Source organism: Scardinius erythrophthalmus (genome assembly GCF_964197995.2).
Source record: "Scardinius erythrophthalmus genome assembly, chromosome: 20".
NCBI classification, from domain to species: Eukaryota; Metazoa; Chordata; class Actinopteri; order Cypriniformes; family Leuciscidae; genus Scardinius; species Scardinius erythrophthalmus.
In genome coordinates this window covers 22,039,276-22,057,708 of record NC_138240.1, presented here as the reverse complement: position 1 = coordinate 22,057,708, position 18,433 = coordinate 22,039,276, and the positions used below count along the sequence as shown (strand labels likewise).

The 18,433-nt window shown below is 41.2% G+C and overlaps 1 protein-coding gene across 5 annotated transcripts; it reads right to left on the bottom strand.

Annotated features, from left to right (window-relative positions):
* Window positions 1-135: 135 nt before the first annotated feature.
* LOC308680961 (phospholipase A2, minor isoenzyme-like) lies at window positions 136-16,388 on the bottom strand. 5 transcript variants are annotated; one of them, XM_081349440.1, is made up of 6 exons: window positions 16,342-16,388; window positions 5,533-5,625; window positions 5,305-5,438; window positions 2,021-2,171; window positions 791-924; window positions 136-330 (listed from the first exon to the last, which is right to left on the bottom strand). In XM_081349440.1, the coding sequence occupies exons 4-6, from the start codon at window positions 2,125-2,127 to the stop codon at window positions 209-211; spliced, it is 363 nt and encodes a 120-aa protein (XP_081205566.1). In that variant the 5' UTR covers window positions 2,128-2,171; window positions 5,305-5,438; window positions 5,533-5,625; window positions 16,342-16,388; the 3' UTR covers window positions 136-208. The 5 variants fall into 5 exon arrangements, with proteins under 5 accessions (XP_081205566.1, XP_081205563.1, XP_081205565.1 ...); XM_081349437.1 differs by lacking the exon at window positions 5,533-5,625 and having other exon boundaries at window positions 147-330; XM_081349439.1 differs by lacking the exon at window positions 5,533-5,625 and having other exon boundaries at window positions 281-526; window positions 2,021-2,166; window positions 16,342-16,378.
* Window positions 16,389-18,433: the final 2,045 nt, after the last annotated feature.

Below are 18,433 nucleotides of genomic sequence, written 5' to 3'. Positions count from 1 at the left end.
CTGGAAAACAGACAAAAATATTAAGAAAATGATTGCAAATATTAATTTATTTGCTTAATTGCATGAATATTCACATACTATTAAATAATCCCTCTGCTATATGAATCAAATATCAATTCGCATGAACACAAAATAAACTGTTACATGATATACCATTGCTGTGTTTAATAAGACTTTAAGGACAGTCTTAACTTTATCTAGTGTCAGCTCATTTGCAGTTTTTACTAGGATAGTTGACGTGCTCTTTGTTGTAATCAGATTTTGCAAAGCATTCGGCTGCTTTTCTGTCACATTCACAGATGAACATCTCACAGGGGCGATTCTTGTCGGCTGCAAGAGACAAAAAAAAAAAACAGCAGTGCAGTTCAGGTCTCAATTACTGACAGAGCTTTCAGATAGAATTATTTAGTAAAGTTTGTCCTACTGTCTGTCCTACAGCTAACAGGAACTTCCCTAACGTTCTGGCAAGGTTCTTCCAACATTCTTCCAGTAACGTTAATAGAATATTTGTTCAAATTGATCTGATCTTTAATAAAAAAAAAAAAAACATTATCTACATTGTTCATGAAACATTTTAGTATCTGACATTTTGAACTTGTTTTTATAATGTTCAGAGAACATTCAAAAGTAACATTCCCATGTTTGTAAAATGGAATTTTCCTTTAACATTCGCATAGCCAAAGGAAAAAAAAAATGGACAGAGAACATTTAGAAATAAAGTTTTCATAACATAATGGAAACGTTGGCAAAATGTTCTTTTATAACATATTTTTGTTAGCTTGGGACTTACCATGGCAGGTGATTTTCTGTTTCGGTTTGTCGCATGAGTATGAATATTCTTTAGTATAGGGGTTGTCTAAGATACCCCAGCAGTCATCATGCTGCCATGAGTCCGAATAACACTTATCATGCACCTGACAGCACCTAGAGAGGAATAGGGAATGTATGTTTATAAAGTTACTTGACCTTCCTTTTTGATTAATAATTGTATTTTAAGAGATTTGCTACTTGCCTGCTGTGAAAAAAAAAGTAACAATATATCACCTAATTAATATTCATGAGCCAAGTTGATAAGTATACCAATCCAAACTTTTTCTGAAAAGCTCCTGTAGAAGGTAATGTTTAAATTGCTTATCTGTAATACATTATTGTCATCAAATGCTCTCAACAGAATAACAAATGCACTGATTTTTACTGCCTGCAAAAATAAAATCAACCTGAAATCAAAATGATCAAAATCAAAATCAAATCAAAAAGTTTTTTTATGGAATAGGCTATTGCAGTATTTATTATAAATGATTTATTCGTGCACATTTTTTTTATTTATTTTTATTCATATGCCTTCATAATCTGACTAAAATATATATATTTTTTTATTATTGAAATAAATGGCTCAAAAACATTTATTCCAGAATATCAGCATACAACAGCAATGCTTCACAAGACAAATATCACACCTTTAAACAACTTAACAAGTCATAAAAAATATATAAAATAATAATAAAATAAATAAATATTTCCTCCTTTTTCCTATTTAGACATTCAAGATTCGTATATCATTTAGTAAACATAGTGGGGACATTACAATATCAATAATTTCTCCATAAAGTTTAACAAAATTTCATTCTTTTTATTTTTAATGAACTTTAACGACTTATTTTGAGTAAAATAACTTCCCCTCCCTCTTGCAGCTCTGATGACGCGTTAACTTGTAAGGGCGGGACAACCTGTCACTCACATGACATCACAGCAATAGCAAACCAAAATCATCCAATCAATTCCTGGTGGACAAAATCAAGTCCCGCCCTACATTATTACTTGTTCGAGAAACCGTTTCACTCTGATATGTCGCAAATTAGAAAAGCAAAGATTATCGCAACTTCGGTTTCACGCTGACTTTAATTTGTGCAACGTGCATTTTTTGGTATTTGTAGTTATAAACTGTTCATTAAACTTTTCAGTCTGAGCAGGCCGAAGTGTGACAGACAAAACTGTCTCGGAAACTATTGTTTAATCTGACCTGTCCAGGTCATCCACCGGGTTGCCCGAGCCTCCTAGGCCGCAGTAGCATCCGTAGTCTGCGTAATCCAGTGCAGGCCAGCTATCGGGGACGGTACAGATGATCATGGACCTGAACTGCCACAGCGCACGGTAGTCTAAAGTCGCCTGCACTGTTAAACAATGATAGTGTATCAGTGCTTCATACCGATTAGCATCAAAATAATATGTATTTTTAGAAATACATTTCATAACCACTCTCTTGGTCTATCTTGTTTTCTGTCAGCATTACATTCCACCTTAGTGACACCACTCTTTTTATTCACTGTAAAAAAAGTTGCTTCCTTCATTTTTTAAGCACAGTCAACTTGGATGTTTAAGTAATTTCAACTTAAATGACATTAAACTGAATTTAAAAATCAGTTGAATCTTGTATAACTCATAAAAAAGTTGAAAATTGCTATATTTTGATGAGTTAAAGCAATGTAAAAACATATGTTGTCATAACTTATTGATCCTATAATTTTTGAAGGTAAGAGGTGTAATTATTTTGACTGACTATAGTGCAATTAGTTGACTGACTAATAACTTTCAAATAATTAAAAAAAATCTATATATCATATATCTTTATTAAATATTTACCTTGCATAAGAGAAATGATTAAAACAATGAGCTCCTGTACAGTTGAATAGTAAATCACATTTTAACCCTCTGATGGTTTTCGTTTAGGAGTCACGTTCGTGGCCTTCTCGGTCAGAAGTGACCGGACACCTAAAAATGAAACTTCCTCCATCCCAGTAAAAACCAATGCAATTTATTTTTGTTCTATAATATTTATTCTTTTTAATTTAGTATTTTGAGACAATTTGATTGAACTTATTAATATTTATGCAATATTTATAGTCCATTTTTTGCCATTGAAAATAATGATTTTTTTTCTATGCAGTATTTTCGGTTAAAATAGAGACTAGGCTTTCAGAAAAAAACAAAAAAAAAACAATTTATTAAACATAAAATGAAATAAATCATGTTATTGCATGGGTTTACCACTAGATGCTTGTATAGCTCTAAATGGAGATACTTGTGAATTCTAGTTGTTTTTGGACCAAATTACTTACTTTTAAGATGTGGATTGAATGTATTTTTTTTAGAAATTCTCAAATAATACTTTTTGCCAAGGTTTATAACATTTTATTAATTATTATTTTAATAATTTTTATATTAATTATATATATATATATATTATTTATAATTATTAATTATGTTATGTTTTTCACTCTTGATGTTTTAGAGTTTCACCCCTTCATTGCTGAGCACTTTTTTTCTGCATCGTGGCCGATTTGTAGAAATTTTTTGTGTTTTTGTCAATTTCCCATTCATTTCCTATGGGGGTCGTTTTTGACCGAACACCAAAATCATGACTAATTTTTTTACGACTCAATTTTTTTTGTGTTCACATACCAAATGCCAGAAAAGTCTCCAAGTTTCGTAACATTCCGATGAAGCTGTGATTTTTCAAAATTCAAAACAGATTTTCTGTAATCTGAATTTATTGGTGTGTATGTGTATAAAAGTGTGTTTCTATGTGGGTGGGTGTGAATTTTTTGCACTCTTGATGTTGTAGAGTGTCACCCCTTTACTGCGGTGTACTTTTTTTTAGAATCGTGGCTGATTTGTAGATTGTACAGACAAAAATTCAGAGAATTTTTGTATTTTTGTAAATTTCCCATTCATTTCCTATGGGTCGGTCATTTTTGACCGAAGACCACGAGTGTGACTATTTTTTTTTACGACCACTTAGCATGCTCGGATCATGACCTCAATTTTTTTTTGTATTCACATACCTAATTCCATAAAAGTCACCAAGTATCATAACCTTCCGATGAAGCTGTGATTTTTAAAAATTCAAAACAGAAAATTATTTGGTCAGAAATGACCGAGGACCATCAGAGGGTTAAGTATACTCACAGGCGGGCAGACTCACACTAAGGACCACGAGAGACAGAAAGGTGTGCATGGTGAAGACCATATGAACAAGTGTTTGTTGCTGATTATTTATAGAACTTATTATAACCTTGACAGGCTGAGCTCACTGATAAGCCAACTTTGTTAATATTGTGAACATATGAGATATTGCAGTGAGTTACTGTATATGTTATACAGTATGTGCATTCACGCACGCACACAAAAGCACAAACATACAGTTTATTGTTGAGATCTTTACAGCTTTGTGCAAGTTGATTGTGTTTATTTACACTTTTGTATGTAATGTGTGTGTGTGTGTGTGTGTGTGTGTGTGTGTGTGTGTGTGTGTGTGTGTTTTGTTCTTTGGGAACATGAGCATGTGTTGGCAATTTGAACAGCTGGTACAATTTCTCGAAAAAGTAAGAGAATTTCATAAAACCCTGGAAAAAGTTGCGAAACGCTTGAGTACATGCAAAACAGCTGTCAGCACACAAAAGGTTTTTTGACCAAATAACAATAATGTTGCACATTTCACTGATTGCAGCCTATTTTGTTGCTGTAAAGGATTGCGAGAGTGACCATGAATGCAAGAGCAGTGATAAAGCTGCTGATCTCTCTGGATGCTGAACTGCACACACTCGAGGGCAGATGAGTATTGGAGGCGTTATAGGGGGATTGAGAGAAACACTCCGCTGCTGCCTTGTCACACTGGCAGACGAACATATCACAGTCGTCATTACTGGCTGAAAATAGAACTATCTAAGTTTGTGCAATATATTATAATGATACATATTTCTTGCGACCCTACATAGGATAAGCAGGTTTGAAAATTGTGACCCTGGACCACAAAACCAGTCACATGGGTCAATTTATTTGAAATTGAGATTTATACATCATCTGAAAGCTGAATAAATAAGCTTTCAATTGATGTATGGTTTGTTATGATAGGACAAATTTTTTGGTCGAGACACAACTATTGAAAACCTGGAATCTGAGGGTGCAAAAAAAATCGAAACATTGAGAAAATCTCCTTTAAAGTTGTTCATTTATGTTGGCGATTGTGCTGCATTCACTCACAAAAATACATGTTTTATATATTTACGGTAGGAAATTTACAAAATATCTTCATGGAACATGATCTTTACTTAATATCCAAATGATTTTTGGCATAAAAGTAAAATCGATAATTTTGACCCATACAATGTATTGTTGGCTATTGCCACAAATATACCTGTGCAACATGTGACTGGTTTTGTGATCCAGGGTCACAATTGATGTTTTTTTTTGGCCTTTTAGGAGTCACTGATATGGGATGGAATCCTGGAATTCAGTTTCACTTACCCAGACCCGTGATCGTTCTGGTAATCTTATCGCACTGGAAGTCATATGTGTTTATGTAGGGACTGTCAAGCAACGACGTGCAGGACTCAAGGGTCTTTGCTTTGGCATAGCAGTCATCATGGGTAAAACAACACCTATACCAGGGCATTAGAGAGGGAACATTCTTATTACAAAAATAATTCAAAATAAACACCATTAAAATACTACACCACAGTAAAATAAACTCACCGGTCGAGCTGGTCAACTGGTGACCCTTCACCACCTAAGCCACAAAAGCAGCCATAGTCCGTAAAGTCCAGCAGTGGTGAACTGTTCGGTATTCTGCCGTGCAAAGGCAAAAGACCGTAACTTCGTTTTTGGTCGAAAATGAGTTATTTATATTTTTGGCACATTCAAGACCTTCTTTATCATGTGGATAAGTATCTTGAATAAATTCCGTTTATTTTTTCGAGAAAATAATGATTTGTCTTAACAGTAACTTCCAAAAGCCCATGAGAAACCAAGGCAGAACACCGTAACATCAGTTCCCTTACGAGAACGTTCTCTCGTACTGCGTTGCAAACGCTATGGGAAAACTCCTTTTCTCGAGAATATTGAAGCCTTTATTTTAAAACGCATTTGCTACAGCACAGGCGAGAGCATCAGACCCACGTGAGTGAGCTGATAGGCTGTGCTGTGGGCAACTGCACGAACCAATGGCGGATAGACAGAAGCGCGCGAGCCAATCAGGGCGCTTGGCGCTCTGTCACTGTCAAGCGCGCGAAACTACACGTGACCATAACATATAAATACAGATAGAATCCGCCATTTGACAGATTTAATCTCCTTCAGCTCGACTCACCTCGTCGCTGATTTTCTCCGGTCGTAAGAAGCCCTCGTCGTGGAAAAGCCGTCCAGCGGAACAGCTTCGCATCCCGGCATCTCGCCAGCTGAGCGTTTCCCTGTGGCATCCGACGAAAAATTATATCCTTTTCATTGCATATTTATCTAAAAGAGCAAACCGCTGTTTTCACAGCGTGGCATAATGCCTCTCTCCAACTGTGAGAGCTGCGGGGTCTCCCTGCATGCATCCGACGGACACACCCAGTGTGCGGCCTGCCTCGGCCCTGAGCACGCCGAGGCAGCGCTCATGAAAGGCGGCTGCCAATTCTGCGACGGGATGCCTGTCTCCGTTCTCCGTTCAAGGCTGTCTTCGACGGTGACCGATTCCGCCCACCTTCCGTCTTCGGCGCCCCACGAGCCCCGTAGGAAGAAGCGGCGCGATCAGAGGCGTCCTGAGCGCGGTGAGTTTAGCGAGTGCACGCCGGGCCTTTCTCCTCGTGCCTCGCCCACGCCTTCTTCGCCTGTCCTGTTCTCTCGGAGCGAGCAGCGCCCCTCGTCTGAAGCGGCTGGACTCGTCTCTTTCGGCGCATCTCCGGATGACGTCGATGACGCACTTTCTATGGCGGCATCTGAGAGCGAGGATTGGTCGCCCCCCCCTCTCAGCTAGAGTTTTCTGATACTCGAGCGAGCATTGACGCCGAACTTCTCCGTGTCATGTCTCGCGCTGTTGACGAGTTGGGACTCGATTGGCTTTCTCCAGCTGAGCCCGCCAGAAGCCGCCTCGATGAATGGTACCTGCCGGGGCGCCAGCAGGCCCCTCGTCAGCGCGCCGCTCCATTTATGCCTGAGGTTCACGAAGAGCTCACAAAATGCTGGCGCGCGCCCTTTTCAGCGCGAACGCGCTCATCTGCCTCTTCTACGCTCTCCACTGTTGACGGCGCTGAAGAGAAAGGATATGTGTCTCTCCCCCCACTGGAGGAAGCGGTCGCTGCACACTTATGCCCCCCCACTGCAGGTAGTTGGAGGTCTAAGACGGTGCACCCTTCTAAGCCGTGCAGAACTACTTCGGCCATTGCCAGCCGCGCATACGCTGCCGCCGGTCAAGCCGCCTCTGCACTTCACGCCATGGCGACGCTTCAAGCCTTCCAGGCCAAACTTCTCCGTTCCATGGATGAGTCAGGCCCGGACCCAGACACATTTAAAGACCTCAGGAGTGCCACGGATCTGGCACTGAGGGCCACGAAGACCACCGCTCAAGCCCTGGGCCGCAATATGGCCAGCCTAGTGGTAATGGAGCGCCACCTCTGGCTAAACTTAACCGAGATCAGGGACGCGGATAAATCTGCCTTCCTCGACTCGCCCGTCACAGCCTCAGGTCTCTTCGGCCCATCTGTCAGCGGCTTCGCCGATCGCTTCACTGAAGCTCAGAAGGCTTCCAGCGCCATGAGACACTTTCTACCAAAGCGCTCCAGCTCAGTCCAACGGCGCCCCAAGAGCACGCCGCGACCTGAGAAAGTGGTGTCCCAGGTCCTCCAGCCCCGCCCAGCGGCTGAGACCAGTAAGCACATGAAGCCAGCGAAACGGTTCCCGTTCCCTAAGCGCCAGGGCCCGTGGCCGAAGCTGACGCTCGATCACGAGCCCAAGAAGCCGTCCTAACCGGCACAAAGAGGGGTCACTGTCCCGCTGCGGCCGGACCAGCCCCAAAAATCGCTCGACTACTGCTCACGGCTCCCTCTTCAGTTCAGGCGGCTGCAGCAGTTCTAAATGCAGTTCATGGGCCCGTCACATGTCACGCACCCCTGCAAACAAACGCTGTTTTAACAGCGACCCACACAAAGCACAAATCGAGCATAATTTCTCACATGCATACATGTCAGTCCGAGCCCCCCACTCTGGGTGTTCCAGATATGATAATGCCTCTAGCTCTGCGGGCTCTAGCTTGGCAAGCTATCCCCGGAGTTTCAGTATGGGTGATGAACATCATAAAGCATGGTTACTCGCTTCAGTTCGCCCGCAGACCACCGCGTTTTCGCGCGGTTATACAAACCACGGTAAGGGGCACATTGAGTCATGTCCTCCGCACCGAAGTGTTAAGTCTGCTGGCGAAAGGGGCCATCGAGAAGATCCCCCCTTCTCTGAGCGAGTCAGGTTTTTACAGCCGATACTTTCTTGTTCCAAAGAAAGACGGCGGCCTGAGACCCATTTTAGATCTCAGACATCTGAACAAGGCTCTCATGTCACGGCCGTTCAGAATGCTCACGACCAGACATATCCTGACGCAGATTCGCCCAGGCGACTGGTTTTTCTCAGTAGATCTGAAAGACGCTTACTTTCACATTCAAGTGAACCCCCACCACAGGCCATTCTTGAGATTCGCCTTCGAGGGGCAGACATACCAGTACACAGTTCTTCCATTTGGACTGGCACTAGCGCCTCGTACATTCACGAAGTGCATGGATGCAGCTCTCTCCCCCCTGAGACAGCGGGGAATGCGCATCCTAAACTACCTCGACGACTGGCTCATACTGACCCAGTCAGAGGCGGAGTCACATACTCACAAAGCCTGGCTCCTCAGCCATCTAGAATGTCTAGGGCTCAGGGTCAATGTTGCAAAGAGTGTTCTGTTGCCCAGCCAACGTATCACGTTCCTGGGAACAGTTCTCGACTCCGTACTTATGAGAGCATGGCCCACGCCGGCCCGTGCTCTAACGATTCAGCAGCTCACGGCATCGTTCATAGAGGGCTCTCTTGTACCCCTCAGAACGTTTCAGAGGATCCTTGGCCTGATGGCCTCTGCATCATCAGTACTCCAACTAGGCCTACTGCGTATGCGTCCTCTTCAGCTGTGGCTGGCTCCTCTGGTGCCACCCCACGCCTGGCATTCAGGCCACTTGATTATCAAGGTGGACCAGCGCTGTGTTCAAGCCCTGGCCCCTTGGAAAAACGCCAGCTGGTACCAGCAGGGCGTAAGCATGGGGGTAGTTTCAGAGAGGAGGATGATTTCAACAGACGCCTCCAACTCCGGTTGGGGAGCTCTGTACGAGGGCAGGCCTGCCTCCGGCCTCTGGTCGAGCTCGGAGAAACGCCTACACATAAACTGCCTCGAAATGAGAGCAGTTTTACTAGCCCTAAAAACATTCCTCCCATACCTGGCGGGACACCACGTGTTGGTACGGACGGACAACATGTCGGTGGTCTCTTACATAAATCGCCAGGGCGGCCTCAGGTCCCGCAACCTGTTTGCCATAGCCTCACAGCTCTTGCTATGGGCTCACACCAATCTGCGCTCGCTCAGGGCAGCTCACGTGCCAGGCACGTTGAATACAGGAGCAGACATGCTCTCTCGGGGCAGAGTTCCCCCAGAGGAATGGTCTCTCCACCCTCAGACAGTTCTCCTACTCTGGGAGGTCTTCGGGAAGGCAGAAGTAGATCTTTTCGCCTCAAAAGACAACTGTCAATGCCCAATCTTTTTCTCAAAGAGCAGGGATGCGTTGGCCCACGACTGGCCCAACCTTCCTCTCTATGCGTTCCCCCCGGTCTCGATGCTCCCTCAGGTCATCGAGCGGATCAGGAACACGAAAAGCGCAGTGCTATTAGTAGCTCCTCTCTGGCGGACCCAGGTTTGGTTCCCAGAGTTGATGCAGCTGTCTGTAGCAGACCCGTGGCCAATCCCAGTGAGGCGCGACCTCCTGACTCAGGCCAACAGGACAATCTGGCATCCCCGTCCCGACTTATGGGCCCTACATGTATGGCCACTCAACGGGTACCCCAGAACCTCCCAGAGGGCGTCCTGAATACTATAAAGGAAGCTAGAGCTCCGTCTACCAGACGCCTCTATCTCAGTAAATGGTCAGTGTTTTCCAGCTGGTGTTTAGCTCGAGACCTCGACCCATACACTTGTGAAGTACCAAGAGTACTGTCTTTTCTACAGGAGATGTTGGACGCGGGTCGCTCCCCCTCCACTCTCAAAGTGTACGTGGCAGCCATTGCTGCTTTTCACGTATTGGAAGCCGGGGCCTCCTTAGGAAAAAGCGACCTTATAGTTCGCTTCCTCAGGGGCGCCAGGAGGCTTAACCCGCCTCGGCCACCGTCTGTTCCGGCCTGGGACCTCTCCTTGGTCCTGCGGGCTCTTAAGGGACCTCCCTTTGAACCACTTCAGTCAGCTGATCCTAAGTCTCTCTCTCTGAAAACCGCCCTGCTTCTAGCACTGGCGTCAGTAAAGAGAATAGGGGATTTACAGGCGCTGTCTACCAGCGCTTCCTGTCTGGAGTTTGGTCCTAATGACTCCAAGGTCATTCTTAGGCCAAGACATGGATATGTTCCTAAGGTGCTCTCAACTCCGTTCAGAGCCCAGGTTATTTCTCTGTCAGCTCTCCCCTCCTCCGAGGAGGATAGCGATTCTCTCATGCTTTGCCCAGTCAGAGCTTTGAGAATTTATCTGGAGCGTTCGGCCTCTTTCAGACAGTCTGAACAGCTCTTTGTGTGTTTCGGGGGCCGATCCAAGGGCCTCCCGGTCACTAAAACCACACTGTCCAGATGGATAGTTGACGCCATTGCCCTGGCTTACACCTCACTGGGCCTCTCTTGTCCCATAGGTGTTAGAGCTCATTCCACGAGAGGTGTTGCCTCTTCGTGGGCTTGGTCAAGTGGTATTCCCATTGAAGACATTTGGCCAGATCCGATGAATTATAACTTTAATGTCCCTGCTTTGCAGTTACAGTCTTTTCAGTCTAGACTCTGGCTCTGCTGACCCAGACTAGTTTGATATTAAACACACGGCTATCACCTTGTGGGTTAAATGACTGGCTCTGGCCAGTCTTTATTACGGATAATTGATGGGCCCGATGTTCGGTCTCTTTTTATCCTGGCTATTCTGTACTTCCCGGAACTCTGGTGAGTCAGAGCGGCCAAAAGATTAATAGCACCGCGTTTTAAATGGAAACGTTCCCATAGCGTTTGCAACGCAGTACGAGAGAACGTTCTCGTAAGGGAACGTACTGGTTACTTTCGTAACCTCGGTTCCCTTAGAGATAAGGGAACGAGTACTGCGTTGCCTTGCCGTGCTATTTTTCTTATGGCAGGTTTGTCGCTTCAGTCGATTATACCTGTCAAATGGCGGATTCTATCTGTATTTATATGTTATGGTCACGTGTAGTTTCGCGCGCTTGACAGTGACAGAGCGCCAAGCGCCCTGATTGGCTCGCGCGCTTCTGTCTATCCGCCATTGGTTCGTGCAGTTGCCCACAGCACAGCCTATCAGCTCACTCACGTGGGTCTGATGCTCTCGCCTGTGCTGTAGCAAATGCGTTTTAAAATAAAGGCTTCAATATTCTCGAGAAAAGGAGTTTTCCCATAGCGTTTGCAACGCAGTACTCGTTCCCTTATCTCTAAGGGAACCGAGGTTACGAAAGTAACCAGTACGTTACCGCTCTTTGGCTTTGTTTTGGAACGCTCAAATTACGAGTTACGGTGCTCTGCCTTTGTTTAGCCGCGCGTCAATATGAAGTTACGGTGCCGGTGATTAATCAAATAATGCTACCTACCAGATTGTAAGGTTATCTGCCTTTGTTTTAATGTCCATTAAAATTAAAATTACGGTGTATCCTGTGTACTTTGTACAGCTGCCATCAGTCGCTCTAACTTCTGATGTCCTCAGAGCGGTCAGAACATTTAGTATGGTCTGCTCCATCGACAAACGTGCGATTACGATCGCGAAGGATTATGCAGAGTTGACAGAAAAACGTTACACATTGCCGTATCAGATGAATACAACCATGAATTAAAGCTCGCAAACTAGCTGGCAGAGTGCCTTCAGCCCCGCCCTAAACGCGGTCGAGTCAACGCTGGACTAATAGGAGGTATTTTGTCATGTCAAATGTATTAAAAATGCCATCAGAATGCAACCAAAGCACAGGATAGCAATAAGTAGATGGCTATAAATAATTGTAAATCATACAAAATAAATGCCATGATCACTAGATTTTATACAGGTGTGTACTATAATGATTTTGTTAATGGTGATCAGCAACTAAATATTGATAATGTGGAAGTTACTGCCTTTTGCCTTGGTATGACCTCTCACTTTTTGCTGACAATACAAAGGCAGAGTACAGTAACTTTAAAATAGTGGTCAAAAGTCAAGTTTGAGCTCAAGATTTTTTTATGTATATAATTTCCATTACTAAAACATCTATTTGCCAAATTTCCAGTGTCCTACCTATAATTAATTAAGCGGGACAACTAAAAATCTTTAAAGTCATTTTTCTCAGTTCCACACTCTAGCGACTTAAGGTCTTTTGCCTTTGTAGGGCAGTATTGTGCACTCGATCATGTCTTCAAATTGCAACAAGTTTTTTATACTGTACAGATGTGCTTCAGAGATGATAATACTGTTAAATTATGTGAAGGTCACAGATATGAAAAGACTAAAGTGACAGACATGGTTTACAAAACACACAAACTTAACCCACTGTAAACCCTAATGCTCAAAATTAATTTATTGGTTTGAGTAGGGTAAACTTAAAATAAACAAATTAGTTCAATCAAATCCGTTTTTATTAGTATTTAGAACTGTCTTTTTATATTGAGTTAGAGTTTGACATTTTAAGTAATCTGAATTGGTTCATTGTTTTAAGTTTTACGAACTTGTTTCTTTTAATTTAGATAAACTTAAATTTAACTGAAACTAGGCTGGGATTTTTCCCAGCAAGCTTTGCCATTACTTTAAAGCTCCAATATGTAATATTTTTTCACCACAAGAGGGCGCAGTTTCCAACAATAACAAAGGCGAAGCTTGATGACGCTATGAAGGAGGTGACGATGGGAGATGTCGTTTTTAATGCGTTTTCACCATCTAGTGATGTATCTAAATGGAATTAATGAATCATGATCACGGATGAGGTAATTTATTCGTTTTTGTATTACCTGTATGTCTGATCATATTATTTTATGTCATCATAATTAATGAACTGCAAGGAACGTGCAATGTTATGCTATATTATTACAGGCATGTGGTGTAGCCTAATTCATATCTATTCAAATCAACTTTACTGTAACTATTACGTTACTTGTACAATAAAAAAAAAATTATTTGCTTACCTGTCTATCAATACACTCGGCGAGAGCAGATCTGTCAAGTCCAAGATTGTCGCGCAGCTCTCTCCATCTCGAAAACGCCTGGCGGATATTTATCCGGGTTTTATTCCTCCGCTTGACACACAGTCTGCGTGTATCCGAATATGGACGCTTTCGTTTTGTTGTTTCAAATTGTCAAAATTTGAATCGTATAATTAAAAAAAAATCTCTCTATATATATTGATCAAAATGTGAGAAATATATGAAATATTATCATTGGGGTGAAATCAAAAACATTTTTTGTCAGTTTTGTTACCTGACTCGATATTGTGGAAGGGAAGGCAGAGCTACTCGGTTACTTAACCTCGGTTCCCTGAGAGATAAGGCCGGGAACGAGTATTGCGTTGCAAACGCTATGAGAAAACTCCTTTTCTCGAGAAAAGAACGACCATAGTGTGTAAAGCAGAAGCAGCCTGGCCAGCGGCGGAGTATGCACGATCCGCGAGTGCTGAAGACGTCCTGCACGGTTTGATGGGTGCGCAGGAGGACACAAATGGGCGGCGACAGCTTCTTCCAGTGGCGGGAGCTTTTCCTTCAGCGCCGTCAACAGATAGAGCGTTAACTGTACATACCGCCGACTTGAGCTGCAAAGAACCTCAGGCCGCCCTGTCAAGGACGCTTGTCAAAAAGTACGGGGAAGCTTGGCCGCTCTGAATAGTGAGTGAGTGCGCGCGCGCGACCGGGGCTCTCTCTCTCTCTCTCTCTCTCTCTCTGTGTGTGCTCGTTCTTAGAGGCAGAAGAGCGCGTGCGCGCTTAAAATTTCATATTTTGGTATGAACATTCACCCGCCAGTGTGGCGGATAGCCTTTTGAGATTTACTCGCCAAACAGAAAATCTACCCGCATTTGGCGCTTGGCGGGTGTTAATTTCGGACCCATAACCACCACTTCCGCATTTGACCATGTGATATTCCGGTGTGGTGTAATATCACCAGAGCCCGTCTACTCCGCCTTGGCACTTCCTATTAGCCCCATTGTATCGATCTTGGTTGCAGTTCCATTAGAATTCCACTGGAGGTGATCGCGGGCGAGTGCAGACTGAATGGGAGTCTATGGGGCTAGACGGCTAAATGTGTCTCTTTCACCCGATTGCCGTTGAGAAATCTCAGATTTTATTGTAGGTTTTGCAAGTTCAACATGGGTTATAGGTCGAAAGTTGAATGAACGAGTACTTATTTCTTTTCGATTTCTTACAGGTTGAGTTGCTGTTGCCCATAACACGCTAGCATTCTGCTAATGACGTCAGCATTCTGACGTCATTGACATTTTAAAAGACTTTTTAAACCAAATAAGTGACTCTAAAAAATCTAACACCCAGCAATGTGTAATTTCTTTGCATCTCCTTTCGAATACAACATTCAAATTACTAGACAAAAAAATATATCCTGAGAAAAGTGGATTTTGAGGGTTTTTCGCCATAGACCTCCATTCATTCTGCACTCGCCTGCGAGCGCCCCCGCATGGACAGAGACGTGTTACTGCAGCCAGTCCAGAAACCGGAAATAAGCAGAGAGTGCCAATTCTCTTCCTATTAGACATTCTCTGCTAATACTCCACTTTTCTCAGGATATATTTTTTTGTCTAGTAATTTGAATGTTGTATTCGAAAGGAGATGCAAAGAAATTACACATTGCTGGGTGTTAGATTTTTTAGAGTCACTTATTTGGTTTAAAAAGTCTTTTAAATGTGTCAGAATGCTGACATCCTTAGCAGAATGCTAGCGTGTTATGGGCAACAACAACTCAACCTGTAAGAAATCGAAAAGAAATAAGTACTCGTTCATTCAACTTTCGACCTATAACTCATGTTGAACTTGCAAAACCTACAATAAAATCTGAGATTTCTCAACGGCAATCGGGTGAAAGAGACACATTTAGCCGTCTAGCCCCATAGACTCCCATTCAGTCTGCACTCGCCCGCGATCACCTCCAGTGGAATTCTAATGGAACTGCAACCAAGATCGATACAATGGGGCTAATAGGAAGTGCCAAGGCTCTCCGTAGACGGGCTCTGCTATTAGACATTCTCTGATATCACATGGTCCACACCGGAAAAAAGCGGACATTGCGTCACTGAGAGGCGACATTTCTTTTCCGGGACGGACAGTTATTTAAAATCGGAATTTCTCTGAAATAAAAAATCTTTGGAGACTTTTGAGATATTGTAAGTACACAACTGGAGGAAATATATCACACTGTGCAAGTTATTTTCGGAAATTTTATTACAAAATTGTTACATATTGGAGCTTTAAGGGAGAGTAAATGCTAAAGTTAAGTGTTATATAATGTTTTTTTGTGCAAGATTAATGTTAATTGGGAGATAGTGATTTTACGAAGTTTAATTTACTCAAATATTTCAAGATTTAGGAGCAATTCAAATGTATGAGAACAAAATAAAAATCTGTTCCAGTTCTGCTTAAACTTTGAATTTAATTAAAGAACTTAAAAACAATTGATGTAACTGATTATCTAAAATAATTGTTTAGTTTTGCCAACTTATTCGGCTTTACAATGTATATGCATAATGAGACAAATAGTTATTTCGAAATTAAACTTAATTTTACTTTAGATTCAGATCTTCAATCAAAATCCAACAGCAGATAATATTCAAAATTTAAGATTTATCTGAATTTTGACTGTAGTAACATTGTTTGTTTTGGACCAATTTGAGAAAATGTGATGAAATAAATCAACTGCAGGAATATAATGATTTTTAGAATGTTAGAATTTATTGTGTTTAATCATTTACACTACAATTCAACAGTTTTGAGTTTTATGTTTTTTTTTTAAAGGATTTAATATTTATATTCAGCAAGGATGCATTTCATTGAAAAGTGACAATAAAAAAGAAAAAGAAAATCGTTTTTTGAAAGAATGAAAAGAAAGAGAAAATGCATTATGGGTTCCACAAAAGTAATAAACAGCACAACTGCTGTACATTATAAAATACATGCAGCCTTGATGAACATAAAAGGCTTTTTTCAAAAACATTTAAAAATTGGAATCAGTTCACATAAAATTAGGAAAAGCTGTCATGTATCAACATGAGGAGCCAATAAAATGATGAACAATACAGTACTTACATGATGGTAGAGTCACAGTAAGGATCAGAAGTGCGAGATGTACGTCCATACCACTGCGAGACAGAAGCAAAGTGATGGAATATAGTCAGATTCTGTTATTTTGTTATTATATATTGAATATTAGTATTGTAAATTATTATTGTAAATCTATTACTATTGTTTACTCCTGAGAATTCACACAGATTTTTTTTGCAGCAGCTCTAAGTCTGCCAGTAGCAAACAACCTCCTTGTGATCCAAGGTCATTGAGAGAATGCACATATTGCACGTCTCCTTTTTTAAAACTATAAAATATTCCAGCCCAAAGTCTCATTTGAGAATCTGTCATTTTTCTGAACTCCACACTTCCTTCTGTGTCAAATGGCACTTTTGTGCAGTGTGTTGTTTTTATTCCTTACTTTTGATCCTGTATAAGTGTCCTCAGAATGAGTGAAAAGGAGAATGGAGGCTGCTTGGGGAGTGATGCCCTATTTGACCTTATGCCTGTTTATTACGATTATGGATTACACTCAATAAAGTTGCATTTGGATCTTCAACCCAAGTCTAGGAGCAGTATACGTAACAATGACTCATGAGACAAACTACTCAAGCTATTCGACGAAAAACACATATTTAGACTACAGGAGCATGCATTTTTAAACAAATAAATACTACTTCCATTTACTTTGTGTCTTATCAACACTACCCTCTTAAAAATAAGGATTTTAAAAAGGGAGTTTTACAGCAATGCCATAGAAGAACCAATATGGGTTCCATTAAGAACCATTTTGTGAACAGTTCTCAATAGAAATTTTTTTTTTCTCAGCGTGAAGAATATTTTATTAAACTATAAGTATCCCTTTCCCAGTATTTCTCTATACCTTTTGTCAAATGGAAAGGTTCCATGGATATTAAAGGTTCTTCATGGAACCATCAATATTTATCTGTTATATAATCAAAATGTCGCCATATTGAAAGCAAGGTGGTATAAATTCTGGAAAGGTTAAAAATCTCCTTTCGGTCGCATAATACTAGAATTTCCTAATGCCAGAACTTGTTTAATTTTAATCATTACAAATGACTGAAATGTGGGCTTTTATAGTTTATGATCTTAGTCTACACAGAGCATAGCATAGATGCAAAAGACATATTTCTTTATGGCTGTGACACACATACAATGCATGCTACTCTTGACTTGTCACTTTATTGTTGAAGTCAATATAAAACAATGATTATTTCATCTTACCCTAATAAAAAATATCCAAGGGTTTCCTCTAAACGGTTTAAGAAATAATCGCTGTGGTTTTCCAACGTAGTACAGTTTTACTAGCAAGATAAATCTCTATGCCAATCTCTTCTCTATTAACAGCCTTCCTTTTTACACAGGATTTTTATTATTTTATAGGCAAGCAGCTTGTTATTATAACAAACCAGTCTGTCTACTAGTTCGGTGCAGTGCATACTTTGCATTCTTCATTAAATCTGTCACATTCTGTTATGACTGAGAAAAATGACTTTGACTTAACATCAGATCTCAAAGAAAGACTGATTATAAAGAGTTGCTGCTAAATTTATCATCAGATTTGTGCAAGTCCTTTCTGCAACAGGTGGTGTTTTTCTCTGCCCATGTGTTCCACTTTTGATATACAAAGCAGGTTACACTGAAGAACAAGACTATAATGCAGCTCTTGTGTTGATTGCTGTTAAATTGAATTTAAATGAGTTCATTATAGACACTATAAAAGATTATCGTAATTTTAATGGTAAAAGACTGTAAAATGCTATGGTAAAAACCTGCTAATTGGTTAACACTCAGTAAGTTTCCTTGCCGTATAAGATGGAAACTGTAATAGATCTAACAGGAAATTATTACAGTAACATATTTTAAAAATTAAAATAAATTAATATTACAGTTTTTGAAAGTGAATAACAAGTCATCTTATAATTTACAGTGAAGAAAAAAAAACTAAATTGACATTTCTAGAGTTCCCTTTTTTCAAATTTGATGGTTTTTCAACAGTTATGTACATTAGGGTTTAATATTACACCCTATATTTTAAATGAATGTTCATTGCATTATTTTACACTTGACTTGACTTGACTTGACTTGAAAT